The 25525-nt window shown below is 44.9% G+C and overlaps 3 protein-coding genes across 5 annotated transcripts in view; 1 reads left to right on the top strand and 2 right to left on the bottom strand.

Annotated features, from left to right (window-relative positions):
* The window catches only part of KLHL20 (kelch like family member 20), a 30653-nt gene extending 25865 nt beyond the window's left edge, over positions 1–4788 (bottom strand). The window contains exons 1-3 of one of the 2 annotated variants that reach the window (XM_090046793.1): positions 4508–4788; positions 2501–2590; positions 1977–2042 (exon numbers count right to left, since the gene is read on the bottom strand). In XM_090046793.1, coding sequence (XP_089902919.1) covers positions 1977–1999 — 23 coding nt within the window. In that variant the 5' untranslated portion in view covers positions 2000–2042; positions 2501–2590; positions 4508–4788. The remainder of the gene's footprint in view (positions 1–1976; positions 2043–2500; positions 2591–4507) is intronic. The other variant, XM_090046792.1, reaches the window with a different exon arrangement.
* Positions 4789–7868: 3080 nt separating this feature from the next.
* Positions 7869–21483, top strand: ANKRD45 (ankyrin repeat domain 45). Of its 2 annotated transcripts, none has more exons than XM_090048681.1 (7): positions 7869–8007; positions 9871–10174; positions 11115–11282; positions 16806–16900; positions 17615–17753; positions 19614–19645; positions 21299–21483. In XM_090048681.1, exons 2-7 carry the CDS (start codon positions 9889–9891, stop codon positions 21470–21472), a joined length of 894 nt encoding a protein of 297 aa, XP_089904807.1. In that variant the 5' UTR covers positions 7869–8007; positions 9871–9888; the 3' UTR covers positions 21473–21483. The 2 variants fall into 2 exon arrangements, with proteins under 2 accessions (XP_089904807.1, XP_089904808.1); XM_090048682.1 differs by having other exon boundaries at positions 19614–19698; positions 21299–21436.
* On the bottom strand, positions 12263–15486 carry TEX50 (testis expressed 50). The gene is made up of 2 exons (XM_090049288.1): positions 15097–15486; positions 12263–12532 (listed from the first exon to the last, which is right to left on the bottom strand). Exons 1-2 carry the CDS (start codon positions 15484–15486, stop codon positions 12263–12265), a joined length of 660 nt encoding a protein of 219 aa, XP_089905414.1.
* Positions 21484–25525: the final 4042 nt, after the last annotated feature.

Here is a 25525-nt window from a genome sequence, read left to right as displayed (position 1 = left end):
ACTTCATTTAGCATAGAACACAACAGAGCATCTTTTCATCAAGAAGTGCTATTGGGAGCTCATCAAATCCAGCATCCCCTCTCAACACTAGCCCACTGTAAAACACCATCCTTTTTTTCCCCCCCAAGACACTGAAGAGTTTTGGCTAAGACTTCCAGAAAGAGGAAAATGGGAAGTGAAATGCACAAATCTGTTCTTAAGGCACAGAGGAGCTGTCTACTGCCAAGGAAAACCTTGCCTAGGCCTGGGTCAGAACCTTCTTAGGGGCCAGTCTACGGCTGTAGAATGAAGATCTAAGAACAACTTCAAAGCTAATTTCTTCCATTCCTTACCTTCAATAAAGCATATGAACACCACACAGAAAACCAACACATAAAATAGAGATAATGGAAGATCCTTACATAATTTCTCTCTAGGATAGAACAAGGAGGAAAAAAAAACAAAACATCACATGATACGAAGGCTATTGCATTGCTTACTGCACTTTGGGAAAACATTCTGATACTCCAATGATGAGACCAGTGCAAAAACCTGAACAGATTTGGTTTTTTTGTTTGCTAAAATGTGTTTAAAAAGAGCACTGATCACAACAGAAGAGATCTGGTCAGTTAGTTATTTGGTCAATCCGGAGAAAAACCTCACCATAAAAAAAAAAGGTGTTTGACATTTGACCATAGATTCCAATTACATGCTGAGAGAGTTGTCTTCTAACTGTGGGTGGCAGTTGCATCTAGTACAATAGGCTGGGGATACAGCTGCAGCCTCATCCTGTGTCAAGGGTGTTTTCCATTGGCTAAACATTGTAGTGTTGCAATTCATGCAAGGGTCCCATTTTATCTAGTACTTTTGATTTCAGTATCGAGTGTCACATAATTATGCTTTGTAACGCATTCAGACCTGTACCTTGAAACAGGCTATTTGGAGGCAATGAGGGGTTCCTCATTGTCTAAAATAGTTTTCCTGTGTCAGCAAAATGCTGAATGATTCCAGCAATGCCTATGTCATATTGCAACATGCATGTATTAGTTTCAGCTGAAACAATGGCACTCACAAGCTTTTTGTTATGGTTGATGGGGTTCACATAAAACAATAAACCTTTGCAGAAAGGTACTGAGTTAATACCCCTTCCAATTCCCATTTGGAAGGGTGAGTAATGCAGTTGGTAATGCACCTCTTTCTATTTTAATATTACATGATTACCATTCTGCATGTAACAGTTTCCCTCTGCCACCAGCTGATTTGAGCCAAGGGGTATAACCAGTATGTCAAGCTGAGTGATTTGCATAAATTGTCATTAGTCCCAATGGCTCTCTGATAGCTTTCGAAAGTTGTTCACAACCATGCAAATATAGACAGGATGCCTCCAAATAGCCTGGTTCAAGGTACAGGTCTGAATGCGTTACAAAGCATAATTATGTGACACTCAATACTGAAATCAAAAGTACTAGATAAAATGGGACCCTTGCATGAATTGCAACACTACAATCTTTAGCAATGGAAAACACCCTTGACATAGGTTGGGGATACAGCTGCAGGTTCATCCTACTGTACTAGATGCAAATGCCACCCACAGTTAGAAGAGAACTCTCTCAGCATGTAATTGGAATCTATGGTCAAATGTCAAACTCAATGCACATCAAGGATATGATTAGAGTTTTACATATTGCTAAATAGTTCACAGAACAGTTCATTCAGTATAATCAAAACATGTACATAAGTGGTCAAAAGTACCTTTTAAGCAAGGCAGCGAGCCAGTAAAAATGGGTAATTACAGCAACATTTAGCTTCTGTGCTTTTCCCTAAGAGCATATTCGTATTGGTTTTGTACTCTAAAAAAAAATCAATGTCATTAACTCTTAAACACAACCAGCCTCCTTACTAGCTACAGTATAAAAAACAAACATTTTACTGATTAAATTAACTCAATATCAATGGCATACTCATAAAAGAATTATAGTTTTTTGTTCTGACCTTACCTGCGCATTGGCTTTCCGTCCATGCACCGTGAAGAGAAGCCTTCACCCGACAATTCAATTCCTGACCTAAGGAAACAGAAGTACAACTTTCAAAAGTGAAAGTAAGTCCTACTTTCTCTATTTATAATGACTTTTCAAGAACAATGTAACTGACCACACCCAAATAATATGACTGAGTTTTTCTCCAGCTGGAAAATTTGCAGCATGATAAACAATGTCTTGCTTGCATTTTCTTGTGGCTTATTCTCTGCAACCATCTTGCCAGCTATCAATTACAACATAGTTAGCGTAGTGGTGATGATGTAGGCACGCACACACAAATTCAGTAACCCGCACATCTCCCTGGATATTTGAAAATACTTTCTTTTTTTTTTTTTTTAAACCAAGGGAGGAAAGATTCTTTAGAACAGTGGCATTTTCTCTCTCATTCCTCAAGATGTGCCACACTATATTTATTCTTCATACATATGAAATTACCAGAAATTCACACAAGTTTAGCACCTATTAAGCACCACAGTGCTCACCTAAAACTGCACTGGAGGGTCAGTATTTGTTCAAGATCAAAGTTTGCATCTAGGACCTAAAGACAGCTTTGCACCCCACTCTCTTCTTCCCTGCAAGTAAAAGTCATAATATAGTGAGTGCCTCATAGACTTATATGAATCATGCTGCTTGATGCTGTTTCTCAGTAATTCCACATAAGTGTATTTTTACTTAACAGAAGTAATAGTTGCATATTCCTCAGACATCCAAGCACTGATTTATTATTCTAGTGTGGAGTATGTTTCTTTTTTCAGGGATATAAAACTTGATATTTTAAAGAACTAAATAAAATGAAGAAAAAAACTGACAGATGGTAAAAACAGTGAAACCGGCATTAGAAAAGCACTGCCAAATGAACAAAGGAAAAATAACAAAAACTCTGTTCAAAAACACTACATTTTTTCAGTCCCAAGTGTTACTTGGAATTTCAGGAGGTATGATAACCTCACTTCTCTAAGGAGTTTTTCATGCTTCTTTTCAAATAAAAGCCATCAAGCCAATATCAAAACTAAATTTTATGGAGACACCAGATATGCCCTTCTGTACTGCAGTGTTACATTGCGTCTCTCATCAACATTTGAACTCAAGATGTGACAGCAACCGCACCAACATTTCGTAACTCTCTCACATGTTCTTCCCAAGAAACACAAAGGATTTCACAAACAATCAGAGACACATGACATGGCTACAAGACAGGAAAAAGTAGAATTAAACCTATCTATGAGATTGGGCAAGTTCTGGGTTTGAAACAAAACTTCTAAATTATAATCTGGTGGTCAAGACAAAAGCAGGACTCAGAAGACCTGGGCTCAATTCTTAGTTATGGTTCAGCTTTCTGAGAGCCTTGGGCATAAGCCCTTTGCCTCAGCTCTTTCAGGGGGTAAAACTACCTCACTCCCCCCTGCTAATGTTCAAGGCTTATTTTCCATTACTTTTGGTTCAGTATAAAATAGATTGCAAATGTGGATAAAACCTGCATGTGGCTGGACTGATAAAAGCATAGTGGGGTATTCCACTAACACGTTATATAAATATATCGGCAGGGCTGAATATTTTGCCTAGAAAAGCCACCTTGTTTCCAAGAAGACTTTAATTTTGCTACCTTCAGCATCATAAGCTTCTCAAGCTAGCTGGCAGTAGGTGCACCGACTTGCTAATAAATGCAACCAGATTTGGAACCTATTCCTGAGATGTCAGTGAGAGCCAAGCTCCGAACACTTCAGCACGAGGGGCAACATTTGGTCCCTCCTAGGATTAAGCGTCATGGGAAGCACTAAAGGGCTTCCCAGAGTTACAAGGCTGGTAGCCTCATGCGTCATATCCAACCGTGTACATTTAGATAAACAAGCATCTCCCCACTGCTGCTTTGGCAAGAGCCTGAACAGAAGCTGTTGGCTGCACCTTGCAGGCACTTTGCACAGGAAAGGGATGGAGGAGAGGCTGCCACATTAGCTCATCAGCACCTGGAGCAGATGAATCCCCTCCAGAACATCGATTTAAAAAAAAAAAAAAAAAAGAATCGAGAGGGAACCTCTTCGCACATGCTCCCCCGGCACCCCAGATTTCGGATCTTCAGCCCAATGAGATCAGGTCTCAGGTAGCCCGGTCTGCTGCCCAGCTCCCCTGGCTGTGACCCTGGCTCTGGGTGATGCACACGCACACGGGAATAGGCATGCACACACACGAAGGCACATGTAGGTGTACACACACGGATACACACACTCATGTACACACACGCACAGGGATAGGCATGCACACACCAGTGCACATGTAGGTATGTAGACACACACACATAGAGAGATAGGGATACACACATACACATACACACACACGCAGCCGGGCCGCGCCGGAGCCCCGGCCCGAGGGCAGCGCAGGGGCAGGGAGGCCGCGGCCGCCGCCTGCCCCAGCTGCCCCCGAGCGCTGCTCCATGCGCGGCCGCGGAGTCGGGGGCTGCCACTGGCAGGCGTCACCGGGCGGGCGGCACTCACACGGCGGCTCGGTGACCCCTGCAGCTCCTGGTCCTGCTGCTGCGAGTCCCGGAACCAGCGTCCGCCGCCGCCGCCTGTCTCCCCAACGGCAGGAAGCGTCCGCCCGCCCGGCCTTCCCCCGCGGAACCGCGACCGCCGGCCTGCCTGTTCCGGGTTCAAACCGCGCCCCGCCCCGGGCCCTTCCCAGCGTTCAGGCGCCCGGTGGGGCTCCAGACACCTCAAGGCGGGCCGGCGGAGGGCAGGAGCCGCCCTGGGTGATGCCTGGCAGAGGGGTCGTTCACTCGCCGCCTGAAGCTTCCGGCAGCCGCACATCCCCACCCTCCGGTGCCAGTGGGCGATGGCAGCGTGTCACCACTTCCGGGCACCGTGGCACAGAGAACGTCTTCGCAGCCCAGCCGATGCCTGTCATGTCCCAGAGCCTTGCCCCGTTGCTCACAGGGTCCAAGTTGTGTATCCCAGTTGATCGGCATGGAGGAGCAATGCTACAGGCCAGCACCAGATTAGGCCAAAGCATGGCCACATCAGCCAAGTGTCACGGGTTACATCAGTGTCTTGGCTCATGACCTGGTGGCTCGGGGTCAGTGATTGTCTCTGATATGTCCTCCATCGGAGGTCTATATTGAGCAGATTCTTTTTGGTGTTGGGTGGTGGAACCGGAGCTTGCTCCATCCACTCCATGCATTGACCTGCTATACCAGTGCTTCCAGGACCGGTGCAAAAACAAACAAAAAAAAGTCACCAGCCCACCAGGCAGGGACCCCCCAGAAGCAGCTTAATGACTCAGTATCCCAGGGGCCAAGACTCCCCTGTACTAAAATGCCAGGCAAGGCATCATTTTAAGCATGGCAACATTGTAGGTGTCCTCAGGAGCTGTCAGCTTATGTAGTGACTGGGCCTGGTGCTCCTGCAGCCATTCGGAGTGGAACAATCCTAGAAACATCAGCACAGGTGGCATTTTTCCTTTGCTAGGTTAGAATTATTATTTGCATGTGGCAGGTGAGGAACGAAGGTGAAACTAAGTGATGTGCCCATGAGCACAGGGGTTAGTAACAGAGCTGGGCATAATGCTCAGGAATTATACCAGCTTTGCGCACAATCCAATATATCACATCAACTCTTAGCTCAGTCTTACTAAATACTGTATAAGCTAAGAACATTTTGTATTTCTCTAGCACTGTTCCTCCCAAACAGCACCAAAGTACTCTACAAATGTTATAGAGGTAGGCTCCAGCTACTGTGACAATAATTGCATTGGGTTGGAGGTGTTTTCAGTCTTTGCCTTCTGGACTTGAGACAATTCTCTCCTCCACATCCAATAGTGACACAACTGAGGAAAGCAGAGTTGGGTAACTTTGTGTAAAAAAAATACATAGTTTGTATTTGCAAAGCTTCATTTCAATATACTTCAAATTGGTCCCTGTCCAGCAAAGAACTGTGCCTCACATTTTTTTGAGAAAAGGGCCCAAATTTTATTTTGAAATGGCCCAGCATAAATATTGCTCTGCATGAATCAAGGCCCCTTCCCAAGGCCCAGCAGCTGGAGCTTACAAGAGAAGCTAATTGAAAATGTTTGTGGCCTAACAGCCACCATACAGGATATGAAGTAACCCAAAGGTTCTAATGAGTCCAGAATCAGCACTTCATCCTCAATAAAAATAAATACTTAATTGCTGATGAAAAACTCCCACCCTCCGTGTTTATTGGTGGCTAGAAAAATCTAATTTTTAATTAAGTGGCTTAAATCTTTTTAATGAAACCTGGGGAAAGATCAACTCCTTTGGTCAAGCAATGATCATCTTAATTTTTCTAGGCTCTAGGAATGAAGTATGAACTGATTGGAATAAACATGCATATTTCCTGGATGTTACAGCAGGATACTGGTAATCAGAATTCCTGAATTCTCTTCCTAAGTCACACCCCCATTTGTTTCGACTTTTGTCAGGTGATTGAATTGTTCGGTTTCCCCATTCAATGCAGTGGTCCCGGTGTAACAGATATCTCACAGGAAAGACTGCCACCGTATCATTTTCAGGGTTATTCAGCTTCTCACAAGGCATGCTGCACCTAACGATGTCCACTGGGCCTGAATTCAGTTTGGGAACTGTGAAACATCAGTGTTTCACATCCCAAGGTGCAAAGATAATAGCAAAAGGTTGTATTTGATGGGTACATTCCCTGTCTCACAAGGGTTGTGAAATGTAATCAGTGTTTGTAAAATGCTCTCGGATGCTCTGAGGAGCCAGAGTAAGGTGCAAAAGCATGATCTTGTTAGAGACACAGTGAAATCAACTTCTCCCTGGTTTGTTAAATGGACCAAGTGGGATTATCTTTCTTCCTGTTTCTTTTTCCTGAGTTGCACCCTCTTGGGAAGATGGATTTTGGCATTTATACATCATGCTGCCAGGTGTTTAGGATGTGTGTGTGTGTGAATGTCCTGGACCATCCATAAGGAAATTGTAAGTGCGTTCCTTTACCTGGGACTAGTCAACTCTACCCTCCGCCTCCTCAATTCTTTCAGATGCCCCGCACATTGAGAGGAGGGAGGGGAGAAAGGGAAGGAGAGTGAAGGGGGGAACAACACTGGAGCAGAATACAGGTAGTTGTGGTGACTGAATATGTCCAGGCTCTACATAAAGGAGCAAAAGGAAAGGCTCTTCATGTATTGTACTCAACTAGGTCCTGATTCAAATTCCACTGAAGCCATTTTCAGATAAAGTCAATTCAACGAGAGCATACTGGTACAACTAGTTCTGCAAGTGCTAGCAAATGTAAGACAGTCATATTCCTCCAACACCTGGCTAGGGGGGTTGGCATCATGCTCATACCCAGGATAGGGTCACACAGTGTGATTGGTTTTAGATCCTCCATATCCATTTCTCGCTACTGATCCAGTGGCAGGTTGCAATGTGCATTGCCCTCCCTGCCATGCCTCTCCTTGCTTCTAGGGTGAAAGAGAGGAGAGGCTCCTATTCAGTGCAAAGGGCTTTGGATCAGGCCCCTGCTAAAGAGTTGGACCAAAGTAGTTTAGTCACCAAAAAACTTTAGCAACTCCTAGGGTCCTTGCTGGCCTTAAAGGAATCTCAAACACTGCTCATTGCAATGACCTGCAGAGACTGGAAATCCCCTTTGAATCCCTTGCCCCCAAATAACTGCCTGTTAGGGGAAAAAGCTGGCAGCTGCAAAGCTTTCACGATTCCTTCAGCTGCACTCAAGAGTGACTCCCCAGCCACAGCAGCATTGCACATGCTGGAAGTTTTTGCTGTGGGCTCATTTCCACAGGTGGGGAAGGGGGGAAGGAAGAGGGAGCGGTGCCTTTAAGTGATATCACCTTTCCCTGGAAGTCGGACAAGATTGGCAGTGGCACACAGTTTCTATAGCAACAGCAGAAGCTGTCTGCATCCCTGGGCCAGGCCCAGCGGGGAAGGGCTTCCCCAGGACTCTGCAGCGCCAGGACTCTGTGGTGTCAGCGTTGAGGACCTCAGGAGAAGGCCCCTCCCCAGGTGCGCTTTTACATGAGCTTTGGGACCCTGATTGTGTCTTGTTTAGTGTGGTTTACAGCCTGATCCTGAGCAGTACTGAATATCCGGAGCTAGGGACAGTGCCTGCATGTATTTTATGGGGCACAGCCTGCTTTGGGGCCACTTGTCCCGCTGCAGCCTGGATCCAGTAAAGAGTGGCTGAGATGTATCTTTGCAGAGAGCACCGAGTTGCCACGTGCTAATCCTGTGCAGCAGGCCCATGCTGGGTGGGGGGTGAGCCCCACTGTGCAGGGGGCTGCCTCTTGGCAGTAAGGCGTCTCCTGTGTTTTTCACACAGCCTCCTTTATGTTCTTTGTGGTGTGGCTGACTAGTGCCTGCATCCCACACTGAAATCAGAGAGTCGGGATGCTCAGCACCTCACAGTATCAGGCCTTCTAGAGCAAATCCTCCTTGAATGTAGAATTTCTGGTGAAATGTTTGGGCAAATTGCACTTCTGTCGGGGTCTGCGGAGACATAGTGAGACCATATTTATTTGCTCATGTCGTGAGGAAAGAAACAATGGTGACATTAAGCCCAATCCAACTACCAACTGAATTAGTCTCTGGTCCTGTTAAAACAAATGTCATATGTCCCTCTTTAAGGGAAAATGCCCCTATATATAGCATGCATAAGCATTAAAATTCCCTGGAGTTTGGACCAGATCTTTAATCTTTTAACCTTTAGCCTAGCTCTACGTGTGTATGTATACATTATATATTATGCCATTTTCTTATTGGATTCATTTAATTAGTGGCTTTAAATACTATCTTCCTGTTCTTCCCTCATCATCCCAATGTTTCCAACTTCCAAGTGATGCCAAGTACTGGTATGTAATTAATCAAACCTCACAGCAACCTTGAGGTTGTGTTATTATCACCACTCTATAAATGGGGGAACCAAAGCATGGAAAAATTATATGACTTATCTAAGGTCCCAGGGGGTCACACCCAGCACCTGCTGAGGTCCAGGAGACTTTTTCCATGGACTTCAATGGGCACTGGATCAGACCCATAGCTAGTAAGGGCTCAAGCAAAGACTAAGTACAGTAGCTGCAAGGGAACAGGACCCCCTAATTGCTCAGAACAAACTCATTTTCCTCCCCTACAAGTGTAATTAATAAAAGGGAAATCCATTAATTGGTGTGTGTTAAGTTGGCCATCAAGGGGAGCCAGTCTGAAACAAAATAAATGGATAGAAGGCCACCATGCTTGGCATGATAAAGAAGCTCATGAGAATAAGTCTTAATTTAGCACAATAGCCTGTACTTAACATGATCAATTGTTAATTTGATTAGGTTTGTTAGAATTATATTTCAAATCTTAGTATTTTAAATATATTCTATAAGATCACTTTGCATAGTGACAGTACTGTAAAATCAGTGGTGACAGCCTCACAGGTTCGGAAATCATTAATCCAGGCACCCAAATCAGGACCTGGACTTTAAAATCATGATTAAAAAAATATATATGTTGTTCTGTTTTCCTTTTGGGTTTTGAGCCTTGGGGATTACTTGTTTCTTGTTTTTAAGCCTTCCTTTGCAGTCAAAAAGACTAGAAATTTACTTTGTTTTTGAAATGGAAGCTGAGATGTTTATGCAGTCTTATGGTTTCAGCAGCTGGGACTTCAAGAAAATCAGTAGAGAGCACAAACTTGTTGACAATGTAGTAAAGAAATACATTCAGCTGAATCTGGTTCAGGTGTGAATACTGGATGTATTCTTTTTCCCTAGTTCAGGGGAGGAGGCCAAGAGGATGATCTTGATGAGTATAAAAATATGCATATGCAAGTAACAAAAGCAGTCAGATGTTTTACAGGCTTCTCTATTATTCCTTGTCTCTTGTCAGGCATTGCTCTAGAGAAAAATGGATCCAGCAGAGGCCATGGGGCTGGCAGATACAAGACAGGAGGCTGAGGAGTCAGAGTATTCTAACCCTCTCCTGAGACCTGTCCTCTTGGGAGATGTGGAGGGTGTACAGCAGATTTTTGAGGACCCAGAGGACCCCAACCATGAGAAGGCTTTGCAACTGCTGTTGGAAAAGGATGTTATTGGGAGACACTTGCTGTATGCAGCATGCATGGTTGGACAGAGCGAAGTCATCAGAGCACTAGCCAAATACGGGGTAGACATGAAAGATAAAACACCCAGAGGTATGCATCAGGAGTGGGCCCCATGCCTGCTCACGCCCACCCTGCTCCGTCTCCTATTCAAGCCAAAGCAAAGACTCCTTTTAACTTCTCTGGGACAGGACCTGGACTACTGCTCCTCAAATCCTAAGACCTTTCTCACTGGGAGGGTAATCAGGCATTGAAATGGGCTATTTAGAGAAGCTGTGAAATCTCCATCCCTGAAGATTTTCAAGAGTGAGTTAGACAAACACTTGTCTGGGATGGGTTAGTCAGGGATGATCAGGAGGCTGGACTAAATGACCTCATGAGGCCCCCTCCATCCCTATGATGTTGTGAACCCAACCTCTCTGAATTTATGAACCCCTGCTTCTTCTACTCATTCTGCTGCTTAGGTCCAAACAGCACTGAAGCCATGAAAAGCTTTCCACTGACTTCATTAAGTTTGAAGCTGGCCCTGGATCCCCACCTACCATCATAGCTCCACTTCTCCATACTGCTCATTCCTGTCTTGGCTTCTTCCTGGCTCCCCTCCTGTAACTCTCCGCTGTTAAGTATTACTTACCTATTTCTGTTGCCTCAGCTGCCTACATGTGTCTTACTTTCTGCAACTCAATTTATTTTCTCCTCTTTAAATCTTGCCATAAAATTCCCCTTCCTTCTGTCCCATGAGAGACTTTGGGCTCTTTTTCTCTCTCACTCTATGATGGGCTTCATGCATGGCGCTTTGAGAAATTCTCTTGGCCATAATGTTCTCTCCTACCGCAGCTAGGGGCTGTGTCCTGGTTGAGTGGTTGCTTCTCATCCAAACATCTCTGTATTTCAGGTGTGCTGCATGTCTGTGTATCACTCAGGGATCCTATAGGGAAGGAAGTTGCTGTAGTATTATGAGAGAATACACCCCAAGGAAAAGAAATTGTATGTGTTTTTTGACTTTTTGACTTTTCTTCCACATCTCACCCAGGTTACACACTCCTTCACTGTACTGCTGCATGGGGACAACTAGAAACTTTGAAAATTCTGGTAGAACTGGGAGCTGATATTGTAGCAACCACTTTCCGAGGTGAAAAGGCCCGAGATATTGCCCACCGCTATGGCCAGGCTGAGTGCGTGGACTTCTTGGACTGGTCAGGTGAGAGAGAAACTCCTGAGATGCACAGCTGTACAGATGAGGTTTGGATCACCAAAGGGATATGCATGTTAAGCTGGTGGAAGTAATCCAAGCTGCTCTTGAATCATTGAAGTAAGGAGGATTTACACCAGCTAAGGATCTAGCCCTAGGAATTGCAAATGTTGTGCTGTTCAGGTCATTAGGCCCTTCAACTAGTGAGGCCAGATGTTCATCTGTGACACTGTGGGTGGACAATGGGTAGCTAGTTGACTGGATTGTGTAAACCTTAAGGAAACTCTTCATGTATTGGAAAAATCAGGAAATTTCCTGGTCCTGCCAGTGATCAGAGAGAAGGGGTGAAGTGGATTCTTACTGGTGTGGCTCCTAGACACATGGGCTGGTCATGGATCTGTTTGGTTTCTGAGGCAACTTAGCACAGTATAAGAACTGCTGTGTTACACCTGACAGCTGCTGCCCTGAGGTTCTGTTCTGGGAGCTAAGGTCACTGTAGTCCTTCATTGCCCCCTTTCCTTTGGCCACTTGGAACATGCTCTGGAGCAAAAAAAGGTACTACATCAGCTCTGTGCTACACTGGAACTTGCCTTTTGCCAGGGGAGCCACAGGTAACTGAATACACCAGCCACTGAGCTGCATCACATTAGTAGTGTGGCTTAGTACAGCTGGAGTGTAGGGGAAAATGGAGACCTTTCCTGCCAAAAACAGTATTTTTTGATGCTCCAAATTCAAGCCACCCTTACCAGAGTTTTCAAATATTTGTTTTTAATTAGGCTGTTTAGCTTCCCCTCCTTCTGCTCCACTCTTTCATGATGGAATTCAACTTTACATTTGTCATCCTTAGATGAGCAGTTCAAACACACAGCCTTTGATTTCTACTTGGCACTACCACCGACTTTCTTAACAACATCCTTGTAAAGAATATGGAAAATAAGTATCAGAGCACAAAAATACGATTTTTAGAGAAGGAGGGGCCCTTCTTCCCATTACATTTCCTGCATCACAGTTTCCACATTGGACCAGTGGTCATATGAAGTAGTGATGATTTCTTCATCATCCTTGGTTTCTTTCACCTTTCTCTTTTTACTGAATTGCCGTGGTGGGGCTTCTTTCCTCTCATGGTGGCAGACATGCTTCAGGTATTTCAGCATCATGGATGTATTTACCACCATTCTCCACAGCATTTCGTCTACATTGGAGGTATGTTCACTATGGAATTCTGTTCCAGCTGAAACTGTGGAGGTCTGACTTATTACCTGGAAAGACAGAGCCCATTATATGGGGAATGTAATTCTTTTTTTCCATGAGTCACAAACCACCAGGATAGATTTCATTCTTATTTCAGAATTAAAATGTGAGTGGACCAAACCTTCAACTAGTGTAAATCAGCTCCACTGACAGTTACAATGATTTACCTGATGGAGCTACTTTGGTTTATGCCAGCCTTAGGCCCTGGCCCAGGCTCTTTGCTTCCACAGGTTTGTTCTGTTCAGTTTCTTGTAAAGAAAATCTCCTTTTTGCCCTTCTATTCTAGTGGGAACTCCCACCAGTTTTATGTTTGCCAGTAAAGTATGTGAACATTTCCCCATTGCTCATTCTGGGGTTTAAACCAGACTCTAACATTCAGGAGCTAAACGGAGAACTTCATGGCAGCAGCTCCCTGGACATGCATGGGCTTCTAGTGGGTTTTCCATAGAAAGCTAGGAAGACTCAGTGGGAGAGCTCAAATCTCTTCATTTTTGACAACTGGACTGTTTATTTGAATGTCCAAATATGGCTTTAGGAATGTAGCTCACAGGTCTTAATTCTAAAGAATTTCCAGTGCTATGCTGTTTCCTAGTTTCCTAGTTTCTAGGGTCGGAAGGGACCTGAGCAGATCATCTAGTCTGACCCCCTGCCATGGCAGGAAAGAGTACTGGGGTCAAACGACCCCAGCAAGGTGTTCATCTAACCTCCTCCTATAGGAGCTCTTAAAAACCCCCAGGGTAGAAGCCTGCACCACTTCTCTTGGAAGTTGGTTCCAGACCCTAGCCGCTCTGACCGTGAAGTAGCGCCTCCTGATATCTAACCTAAACCTACCCTCTGCCAGCTTGTGACCATTATTCCTGGTCACTCCTGGCAGTGCTTGAGGGAACAGTGACTCCCCCAATGCCTGCTGATCCCCCCTGACTAGTTTATAACAGGCCACAAGATCCCCCCTCAGCCTTCTCTTTTGGAGGCTGAACAGGTTCAGGTCCCGTAGACCCTCCTCATAGGGCCTGCCCTGTTGTCCCCTGATCATACGAGTGGCCCTCCTCTGGACTCTCTCCATGTTGTCCACATCCCTCTTGAAGTGTGGCGCCCAGAACTGGATGCAGTACTCCAGCTGTGGCCTGACCAGTGCCGCATAGAGGGGGAGGATCACCTCCCTGGACCTGCTCGAGATGCATCTGTGGATGCATGACAAGGTGCGGTTGGCCTTCCTAACTGCCTCCCCACACTGCTGGCCCATGTTCATCTTGAAGTCAATGATGACCCCAAGATCCAAGTGCCCTACAGTGGGTCAGATCCAGGCAATACTCCCTTCCCTTGTGGCCTGAACCATGCCTTCTTCCCTAGCAAGGGCCTGAGCTACATCCCCTTCCTCTGCATAGCTCCACCCTCATCTCTGTGGCTATAATCCAGGGGCAGTCACCCGCTGACTTGTGGGCCAGATCCAGGCTACAGTGCCATGTCATCCAGCTCGTTGGGCTCCCCACAGATCTGGTAATTTGGCAGTGTGAGGGGAAAAGCAGGCAGTGGCACTGATTTCCTGCTGCCAGATTTCCAGAACCATGGGTAGCCCCAGGCCCTGAGTGCTGCATCAGGTGCCTAATCCCAGTGCGCAGGACTGGGCAGGGTTACTGCCAGGTCTCACAGACAAATCCTAGTACGCAAGAAGCGGTGCCGGGCCTTGGGACCCAATCCTGGTATGACGGGACTAGAAGGGACAGCTCCAGGACCCTGAGATTCTATCCCAGGGTGTAGGGATGGGGGAGGTGGTGCCAGGCTCCTCAGATCCCAATCCTGGTGCATGGAGCAGAGGAGGCAACTCCTAGCCTCTGGAGCCCAATCCCAGCCTGCGGGAGTGGAGGGGGTAATGCCAAGCTCCAGGGGCCCAGTCCTAGCATGGGTGGGTTGGGGTGGTGGTGCCAAGCACTTAGGGCCCAATCCCAGCATGCAGGGGTTGAGGGGATGGTGCCAGGCTTTCCATGCCTAGACCCAGTAAATGGGGATGGAAAGAGGCAGTGCCAGGCTCCAGGGTCCAATTCTGGTTTGTAGGGCTCAATCTGGGCTACAGATCAGCCCCACACCACTCATCTACCTGTGGGACCAAAAGATTGAGCACCACTGTTCTAAAAACCAGGAACAGGCATGTTCAACCTTCGGCCCATGGACCAGATGGGGCCCATGGAGCTATGGCATCCAGCTTGTGGGACTTGTCCCAGTTGAGAAATGTGGTAGCAGGGATGCAGTGGCAATAAGGCCACCCTTCCCTGCTTCTGAATTCCCAAGTCCCCTACAGTGGGTCAGATCCAGGCAATACTCCCTTCCCTTGTGGCCTGAACCATGCCTTGTTCCCCAGCAAGGGCCTGGGCTACATTCCCTTCCTCTGCATAGCTCCACCCTCATCTCGGTGGCTAGATGGGGTCCTGCCATACCTGCACTGGGTGCCAGATTAGGAACACTAGATGGATCCAACCCTCATGTTGACTGGGCACTGCCAATCCAGCCTACCAGGCAAAAATGTTGAGGTCCACTAAGCTAAGACCTTTTGAGTTCAGTAATGGACATCACTTACTTTGGGCATTACATCATTCCTTTGATGTCTCCTCCATTTGATCTGAAGATAAAATACAGATAAGGAGAACAGGAGGTAAAGAACCACCTTGCAGCTAATACACAAGATATCCAGCCATCCTTTGGTTATTTCCAGGTTGGTAAAGTAGAGAGATAATTGGTCCAAAGGGTAGGGGAGGCAAGTAGACAGAAACTGTATTCCAAGCTCCATTTGTTTCAGATCCTCTGGAAGAATATCCATGCCAACTCTTCTCCAATTTGGGCAACCACAGATGCAAAGGCTGTTCTGGAACAAGAAGACAGCCCAGAGAGAAACACCCAGGAAGAAACTTCTAATAAGCATTGTCTTGGTTTTTAAGCAGAAAAGACTCCAGAGATTTGGTTTCCACATACCAAGTGCAGCCAGAGATCCAGCAGCAAGTGGCCTTGAAAGTTCATACTGTATTGCTTTGGGTGTATTTCCAGCAAAGGAACACCTCTATCATAGCATTTAGTCAATGAGGCCACACTGTAGTCCTGAGTGCCAGAGTTGTTGTAAACTGGTGATCTTACCAGCTGTGGGCTTTTTTCAAAATAGGTACTATGATGTCATAAGGAACTTAAAGCTTTTCTCAGTGGACAAGGTAAGGAGTTAAAGATACAACAACTTAATGGGGTCTAGTGACTAGAATGGGGCATGGGGAGTTAGGGAAACTGATTTCTAATCCTGACAATGTCACTGGGTTAACTTCTCTGTACCTCAGTTTGCCAATCTCTAAAGTGGGGATAACACCAACTCCCTGTGTACGGTGCTTTGACAGCCTCAGGTGGATGGGGTTATGTAAGTTGAAAGTAGTATTAAATCAATGGCCTGGTTTGTCAATGACACTGGTAATAACCTTATATTGGGAAGTGGGACCAGCAATTCTACTTATGAAATCAGAGAACATGGCAATCTGGTCTAATTAAGAACTTTGCTTTGAACCCTTTGCTCAATTGAGCAAATCTATTGAAGTCAGTTTCCTGTGCGAATACTTTCTGCCTGCTGTGAACAATGGGTTCATCGTGCCCTTCGGTCACTTGCTCATTGCTGTGTTCAGTTCTCTGCTCTTTATGAGTTGCTTTCTTATTCTAGGTCTGCCAATGACTGATGCCATAGTTTTTCAACCTATGAAAGTGAACCACAGTAATCTTGAGAGAAGGTGGATCGCTGGCAACTTCCCATAAAGACAACAGGATTTAGGGGTATTCACCATTGCACAGGATCTGGTGTATACATTTTAAAGATACATTGATGTAGGAGAAAACAGCATGGTCTAATGGGGACAGCATCTGAGCACATCTCCAGCATGGCATACAGGTGTTTAGGAGATCATTAGACTGTGGCTGTCTGGATGACTTTGGACCAGACACTTAATCTTTCAGGGGCTAAACCCTTTTTTGATGTAATCTAGCACTGACATCAACAGAGCTATGATGATTCATGCTAATTTCCCCATCTCCAAAATCGGTTGACATACTTATCTACCTTTTAGGAATGCATCAGAGTTTCATTCATTGATATTTATAAAGACAAATGTTTGCTACTTATGTGGCCTTTCCACCAGCTTTTTCCCCATGGTACCCAAGCCAGATTCTTCTTGTATTGTAGTCTGTCCCTGGCAACCTTTGATTAGTTCTGTAAATACTTTCCCATTATGTGAACCTTATCTTTCGTGTCCTGTTTTGCAGAAGCTAAACAGACCCTGCAGATGTTCATCAGCCACATTCAGGCAACAATCACAGACCCAGAGAAGGTGCAGGGAAGGCTGAACAAGGAAGACAAGGTATGGTGCAGAACTTATATTGTGAGGACTATTCTCAGCACAGCTTAGACCTGCTTGCCTGATTCTGAGTCAGTGTATGGGTCCTAGTGCCATCACATTTTTCAGAAAGGCTCCCCAACCAGAGTAAAGATGCTCAGAGATGGTTTTTATGGGGAGCTGATCACCATGTTATTAATAATGCTTTGATACCTTTGGGGAGAAGGTGCCATATGTGCACAAAGGGATTTAGGAATTGAGCCTCATCGGTCACATCATAAATTTTACACTGCATGATTCCTGCAAAAGAGCTCTGCACCTCACATTCCTCTCCAGTGTCTCTGTGTTTATGGGTCCTGGAGAGACTTGTGCCAAGTTCTCCTAGATCCAAGAGCACAGAAGGAGTTAATGCTGGAGTCTGGGTGAGATCTTGGGAGTTCCTAGTGTCCAGTCCTGTGCTCTGACCACTAATCCATACCTACCTCTGTATTTAACTCATACAAGTTAACTCATAATCAATGTGCCTTGCTATTGATTCCTCACAAAAGAGGCCAGCTTCATTCACTTCCAGAAGGCCAGTGTTGTTCCCTTCTTTGGCTTATGGGGGGTTTAGAAACTCGGATGTCTCAGGAAGCAGACCTGCATATTACTTGTGTTTTGGTTAGATGTGTCATCTGTTTATAGCAACTGGTTTTGGGGGCTCTCTCAGCCTGAAGGAGATTTCCTTATTTTCTACAGAATGCCTCTCTCAGTGCCTGTCGTGCAAAATCTGACTGGCTTAACAGCACCAAAGAGGCCACCAGGCAGGACTTTCTGGATCAGAAGCAGGAGCTGGAAGATAAAATGCTTCCCATCTTCACTAAGATGGCCACACCCCGTGAGTATGGGAACTATTGGGTAGACACACCATGGATTAATAAGGGAGCAAAATGATACTTCCTGCTATGTTTACAGTTCCTTTCTTAATAATTCCTAACATTTTTGTTTGCCTTTTTGATGGCTGCTGAGTACTGAGCTGATGGTTTTAGTGAACTGTTCACAGTGACTTCCAGATCTTTCCTGTGTGGTACCAGCTATAGTAGAGCCCACCTTAGTGTAGGTATAATTTGGATTTCTTTTGCTCAGGTGCATCATCTTACACTTATCTACATTGAATTTCATCTGCCATGTAGCTGCCCATTTGCTCAATTGTGACAGATCCTTCTGTAGCTCCTCACAGTCTCAGTGCATCTTTATTTTACCACTTTAAATAAGTGGTCGGCAAATCTGGCCATCTCACTACCCACCACCCTTTTCCAGCTCATTTACGAATGTTAAACACTTGTCCCAATACAAAGTCCTGGGGGACCTCATTGTTTATAGACTCAATATCCAGTCCATTTAGGGTTGCTTTGTGCTGATCTCCAGCCCCTGCTGATTGGACAGTGGGGAGTGAGGAAGACAGATGTATATAAATAAATAAGGATTTTTGTGGGCATATTTTTTATTGGACAGAATGCCTTGTTGGGGGATAGTTAGACAAACTTTAAAACACAAAATATCCAAGCCTGAGTATCTTGTGCCTGAAAACTTGTCTAAATGTCTCCTAGCCATGCAGTTGGTCCAATAAAAGATATCACTTACAAAGATCTTTGCTTCTCACATATTTCCTGGATTATCTTGGTTACATGACTCCAATATTATCATATAAACAAGTTTATGATAAGGCATCACAGAGGTGCATAATGATTATAAACAACTGTAGAGAGAGACAAATCTCAGGTGGGGAAAAATGAATTCATGGATTATTCACTGCTGAGTTAGGAAGGACATACTAGAGTCCTGGGTGCATCCTAAGAACTTTCAGAGGCTCCTTTCGTCCCATTTCATTCCTAGCCTTCCCTTTCCATCACCCCATAATATTCCTGCATATTTCTCCTCACTAGCTCTTGCTCTTCATTGTTTCCACATTCCCAAGCCTTAGCACCCTGTGCTCACTCTAAAGCCTCTCTTTCTTGGCTCCTGCATTCATGCTTTTCCAGCTCTCCCATGGCCTTGTAGCTATGCAGCACCCAACCCCTAGCTTCCCCAATGCCCTGTCTGCCACCAAGCTGAGTCTTGTTTAATTGCTCCTACTACCACACTTCATCTCTCTCTGCATGCCCTGCTCACCATCTTAGGCTACTTGTTCCTCAGCCTTCATAAAATCCTGATGACCTTAACCTTCCCACTCAGGGAGAAACAGTCAGTTGGCAGTCCAAAGTCAAGCAGAAGGCAGGGTAATGGTACAATTCCCTGCTCAGCCACCATTTTCTGGCTCTTCCTGCCCTTGCCAGAGAGGACTGTACATCACAAGGGCTGAGGAGGCAGATTCTGATGAAATTGCTTATGCACATGTAAGCTATTCTCGGGCTCCCCACTAGAAACCAAAAGAAGTTTCTGAACACCAACTGTTAACAGGAATTAAGCTGCAGAGCATATATCTTCAAGTGCATGGTGAAATGCCTCCCAGGACCTAGCAGTGCTGGGATTCTATAGTTTTGATTAGGAAGGGGCATGAGGCATGGCCATTAAGGATTGTTCTTAAGAGCATGTGGGTCTCTATGGGAGCCTCAGTGTCAGGTAATAATACTGGCCATTTACTCATGTTCCTCTGTTGCAAAATACTGTCCTTTGTGATATACATCAATGCATCAGTGACTAGAGAAGAGGTGATAGTGAAGCAATAAAAATCACTTTGAAATCTGCTTTATTTCAGGTCTTCCAACTGCAAAGAATGTTAAATCTTCAGTGAGTAGCAGCAGAATCTGATGCTTCGTTTTCCCAGATCCCGTTAATCTCAGGTCTCACTTTTTTTTTTAAACATCACACACAAATCCTCATTAATCTGAATTTAAAGAGAGGGGATGGTCACTCAGAACCAAACCCCAAGTGCTAAACTCTGGGTTTACAGGCATACACTGCAGCAAGGTCCAGCTGTGATCAGTATCTCAATGCTGAGCTAGCAACATAGTCTCAAGGTTCATAAAAAGTTAGATTAGGTGCTGGCTATCTATAGAGATTGGGTCAGAGGTAATTTCCATTCCAGTTGGTTTGGTTAAATGACACTGTTATTGTGACAAGCTTTAAAAGTGGAGGAAAAAAGGCAGCCTCTTCAGGACTCTGTCACTCATGATCATTTTAGCATCACAATAATTTAGGGTGCTTCCATCTAGAACTCCCATTGGCTCCAACAGAGGCATCCCTTTGTGGGGCAGGACCTTCCTTCATAATAGCAGGCTTGCAAGACAATAAAACCTAAGTGCAGAGCTGCATAACATCACTGATTCCTACTCATAATGCAATTTCTGCTCTCAAATCAGACTGTTGTTTTTGTCCCTGCTTGATGGTTTGTCAGATGCAGCCCTTGTACTCAGTGGCATAATCTACTAATGGTAACATTTTCTGAATTGGGATGGAGAAAGCACAGCTACACTCTTGGGCTTGATCTCCTACTGAAGTTATTTGGAGAGTGCCCTATTTGTGTGAGATGTGTTGGAGATATAGATTAAAAGTCTCTGTGCTGGAGATTTTGCAATTTTAATTGCAGGATTAATAATAGTAAAGTCACCTATCCCCCATGTTTAAGTGAATAAAACCATCCCTTGATTTCTGCTGGTACCTAAGTATTATGATGACTGAGTCCTTCTCCAGCTGGGAGATTTACAGCTGAGATAAACAATGTCTTGGTTGCAGAGAATAAGCCACAAGACGATGTAAGCATGTTGCTAGCAATCAATTACAATATAGTTAGCCTATTAGTGATGATGTAGGCGCACACTCATAAGTTCAGTAACCTGTGTATCTCCCTGGACATCTGAAAATACTTTTTTTTACCAAGGGAGGAAAGATTCTTTAGTACAGTGGCATTCTCTCTCATGCCTCAAGATGTGTCATGCTATATTTATTCTTCATAAATTTGAAATTACCAGAAATTCACACAAGTTTAGCACCTATTAAGCACTGTAGCACTGACCTAAGACTTCACTGGAGGGTCAATATTTGTGCAAGATCCAAGTTTGTGTCTAGAACTTAAAGACAGCTTTATCTCCTAAAAGTAAGAGCCATAATATAGCAAGTGCCTCATAGACTTATATCAATTAAGCTGCTTGATGCTGTTTCTCACTTATTTCATGTAATTGCACTTTTATTGTTACCAAAACTAACACTTGCATATTTCTCAGACATACAAGCACTGATTTCTAATTCGAGTGGGGAGTATACTACTTATTTTTCAGGGGTATAAAAACTTGATTTTTTAAATATCTACAAAAAATGAAACACTTCTTTCTAACAGAACATCCTTTAAAAACTGCATCTAACTTAGTAAATTTCTTTATTTTCTGATGTATAGTTTTATTTCTAGTCCCCCATTGATATTCTTCTCTCTGACACTCATAATAGATCTTTACAACAAGGAAGAAACTGACAGATGGGAAAAATGGTGAAACTGGCTACAGAAAACCACTGCTAAATGAACAGAAGAAAAATAACAATTCTAATAAAAAAACCCTCCATTTTGAGTCCTACGTGTTACTTGGAACTTCAGGAGGAGTGACATTTTTATGCTTCTTTTGAAATAAAAACAAATCAAGACAATATCAAAACTAAATTTTATCAAAACTCTAGGTAGTCATTCCCTTCTGTATTGTGGTGTTTAATTGCATCGCTCATCAACGTTTGAGCTCAAGATGTGACAGCAACCACGCTAACATGTTGTAATTCTCTCAGATGTTTTTCCCAAGAAACACAAAGGACTTCACAAACAATTAAGAGACATGACATAAAAAGTAGGATTATACCTATCTATGCGACTGGGCAAATTCTGGGTTTGAAATAAAACTTCTAAAGTATAATCTGGTGGTTAAGACAGAACTGGGACTCACAAGATCTGGACTCAGTTGTTAGTTATATGAGCGAGTCCAGAGAGTCCTCAAGAGTCTTGAGCATAGGCCCTTTGCCTCAGCTCTTTCAGGGAATAATATAATCTCCCTTGCCCCTGCTAATGTTCAAAGCTTATCGTGCCACATTACTTTTGGTTCACTGTAAATTAGATTGCAAACCTGGATAAAACCTGCATGTGGCTAGACTGATAAATGTATACTGGTATAGTCCTCTAACACATTATATATAGGAAGAACTGAATATTTTGCCTAGAGAAGCCACCTTGCAGTTTTTCTACCTTCACCATTGCAAGCTTCTCAAGTTATCCGGTAGTAGCATGATGAGGAAGCTAGAGTTACAAGGCTGGTAGCATCAGGTGTCATGTCCCAGCTGTGTACAAACAGTATCTCCCCATTGATCCTTTGGCAAGAGCCTGAACAGAAGGTGTTGGCTGCACCTTGCAGGCACTTTGCACAAGAAAAGGATAGAGGCGAGGCCGCTACATTAGCTCATCAGCACCTGGAGCAGATGAATCCCCTTCAAAATATGTATTGAAAAAAAGGAAAAAAGAATCAAGAGAGGGAACCTCTTGGCACGTGTTGCCCCTGCACCCCACACTTCGTGTCTTCAGCCCAATGAGATCGTCAGGTCTCAGTTAGCCCCGTATCCCCTGGCTGTGACCCTGGCTCTGGGTGATGCACACACACACAGGAATAGATAGGCATGCACACACACAAGGGCACATGTAGTTATATGGGCACACACCACACACACAGAAATGCATACGCACAAAGGCACACGTGCGTACACACATACACACAGACACAGCCAGTTCCCGGGACCAGCAAGAGCTGCCACCGCCTGTCTGCTCAACAGCAGGAAGTGTCCACCCGTCGGGCCGTGCCCGCGGCACCGCAGCCGCCAGCCTTCCGGTTCCAGCGCCAGAGCCTCCCCTGCCCTCGCACCGCTCCCGAGGCTGAGCAGGTGCAAGGATAGTAGCAGAAGCTTGTCGCTGGCGGGTTCATTGCCTGTCTCACAAAGACTGTGAGATGTAACCAGTCATTGTAAACTGCTCTCTGATCCTATGATGAGCAGGGACCCTGGTTTTCTCTGATTTAAAAAAAATCCCCACTTTTCGGATTTAAAAAAGTAACCCCAAATCCACATTTCTCCATGGCTAAATGAAACATCTATCTATCTATCTATCTATCAATATATTTCCATTATTAAAATTAAACACTGCTATATACATACATATATATATATATGTATATATATGTATGTACACAGGATCTTTCAATAGTCGGGCTTACAGCAGATCACGCTCTGCGATGTTATAGGTGGTCAGGCTCAACTTTATTAACGGGGTGCAAAACAAAACAGAATCAATGGTGTTGTGTGCACCAGTGAGCACACACCCACGTCTCCCGCGCCCTAGCGACACGTGAGACTGCTGTCGTATACTGGCGAGGTGTCTCCAGGATAGGTCGCCGGGATCAGGCGGGTCTGGCGTCCTCCCCTCCGGCTGGCCGGGCCGAAGGTCGCGCCGCGCTCGAACCGATCCGTGAGTACGTTCCGTCGGGCGCGCAAAGACCCCAAAGTTCGTAGTGCAATGTCTTTTATACCCTCAGTGATGCAGGGCGGTCTAATCGCGTGTGGCACTTCTTCATTGGCTCGGAGCGGTGACTGTCACATTACTGACAGACCCTGGCTTTCCCTTGAGAAACCCCATGTGGAAAATCCCAACCGCACGTTTCTTCTATACTGCCGCCCTAGGGTCTCTTATTCACTTACACCTGTTACATAAACACTATGCAAGCCTCTAGCTGGCGTACGTGGACATGGCCACCTATTACAAAAGGTTATAACACACAGCAAGTGCAAAATAATTACAACATATGTGTGTGTGTGTGTGTGTGTGTGTATAAATAAATCAATACATTAAGAATGAGTCTTAATTGAGTGCAATAGCCTGTACTTAATGCAGCTGATGGTTAATTTGATTAGGTTTGTCTGAATTATTTTTCTAATGTAGTATTTTCAATATATCCTACAAGATCACTGTGCATAGTGACAGTACTGTAAAATCAGTGTTGACAGCCTCAAAGGTTCAAAAATCATTAAACCAGGCCCCTAAATCAGGAAATGGACTTGAAAATCATGATTAAAAAAATTATATGTTGTTCTAGTTTCTTTATGCATTTTGAGTCTTGCGGCTTACCTGCTGCTTGTATTTAAGCCTTCTTCTGCAGTCACAAAAACTAGAAATTTACTTTGTTCTTTAAATGGAAGCTCAGATTTTAATGCAGTCTTATGGTTCCAGCAGCCGGGGCTTTAAGAAAATCAGCACAAGAGCACAAAGCTCTTGTCAATGTGGTAAAGAAATACATTTAGCTGAATCTGGTTCAGGTGTGAATGCTGGATGTATTCTTTTTCCCCAGTTTGGAGGAGGAGGCCAAGAGGATGATCTTGATGAGTATAAAAATATGCATATGCAAATAACAAAAGCAGTCAGATGCTTTACAGGCATCTCTGTTATTCCTTGTCTCTTGTCAGGCATTGCTCTAGAGCAGGGGTTATCAACCATGGGTACATGTACCCCTGGGGGTACTTGAGAATGCCCTAAAGGGTACGGGGGGCCGCCGTGCATCATCCCGCACAGGCGCCGCCCACCTGGCTGGACATGGGTTGGGGAAGCTCACACACTGCAGCTGCCTCCGTATCTGGCCACGTGCCACCTCCGGTCCGCATCCGGCTGCTGGGGAGACACTGATCAAAAAAGGTTGAAAACCCCTGCTCTTGAGAAAAATGGATCCAGCAGAGGCTATAGAGCTGGCAGATACAGGACAGGAGGCTGAGGAGTCAGAGTATGCTAACCTTCTCCTGAGACCTGTTCTCTTGGGAGAAGTGGAGGGCGTACAGCAGATTTTTGAGGACCTAGAGGACCCCAAGCATGAAAAGGCCATGCAAGTGCTGTTGGAAAAGGATGTTATCAGGAGAGACCTACTGTGTGCAGCATACATGGCTGGAGAGAGTGCACATCAGAGCTGGCCAAATATGGGGTGGACATGAAAGATAAAACAGCCAGGGGAATGCATCAGGAGTGGGCCCCATGCCTGCTCACGCCCACCCTGCTCCGTCTCCTATCCAAGCCAAAGCAAAGACTCATTTTAACTTCCCTGGGACAGGACCTGGACTACTGCTCCTCAAATTCTCAGACTTTTCTCACCTGGAGGGTGATCAAGCATTGAAACGGGCTATTTAGAGGAGCTGTGAAATCTCCATCCCTGGAGATTTTCAAGAGTGAGTTAGACAAACACTTGTCTGGGATGGGTTAGTCAGGGATGATCAGGAGGCTGGACTAAATGACCTCATGAGGCCCCCTCCATCCCCGTGATGTTGTGAACCCAACCTCTCTGAATTTAGGAACCCTTGCTTCTTCCACTCGTTCTGCTGCTTAGGTCCAAACAGCACTGAAGCCATGAAAATCTTTCCATTGACTTCATTAAGTTTGAAGCTGGCCCTGGATCCCCACCTACCATCATAGCTCCACCTCTCCACACTGCTCATTCCTGTCTTGGCTTCTTCCTGGCTCCCCTCCCGTAACTCTCCGCTGTTAAGTAGTCCTTAACCATTTCTGTTGACTTAGCTGCCTACATGTGTTTTATTTCCTGCAATTCAATTTCTTTTCTCCTCCATAAATCTTGCCATAAAGTTCTCACAAGAGACTTTGGACTCCTTTTCTCT

Source organism: Crocodylus siamensis, chromosome 5 (assembly GCF_052110815.1).
Source record: "Crocodylus siamensis isolate JL-2025a chromosome 5, ASM5211081v1, whole genome shotgun sequence".
Classification (NCBI taxonomy): Eukaryota; Metazoa; Chordata; order Crocodylia; family Crocodylidae; genus Crocodylus; species Crocodylus siamensis.
This window is presented reverse-complemented; position numbering and strand designations above follow the sequence as displayed.

Coding starts and splice junctions, on each gene's coding strand:
- ANKRD45 (XM_090048681.1), top strand. CDS start 9,889: ATGGATCCAGCAGAGGCCATGGGGCTGGCAGATACAAGACAGGAGGCT. Junction 10,175..11,114: donor GAAAGATAAAACACCCAGAG/GTATGCATCAGG, acceptor CATCTCACCCAG/GTTACACACTCCTTCACTGT. Junction 17,754..19,613: donor CACTAAGATGGCCACACCCC/GTGAGTATGGGA, acceptor GCTTTATTTCAG/GTCTTCCAACTGCAAAGAAT.
- TEX50 (XM_090049288.1), bottom strand. CDS start 15,486: ATGTGGAAACCAAATCTCTGGAGTCTTTTCTGCTTAAAAACCAAGACA. Junction 12,533..15,096: donor GGAATGATGTAATGCCCAAA/GTAAGTGATGTC, acceptor CTGTCTTTCCAG/GTAATAAGTCAGACCTCCAC.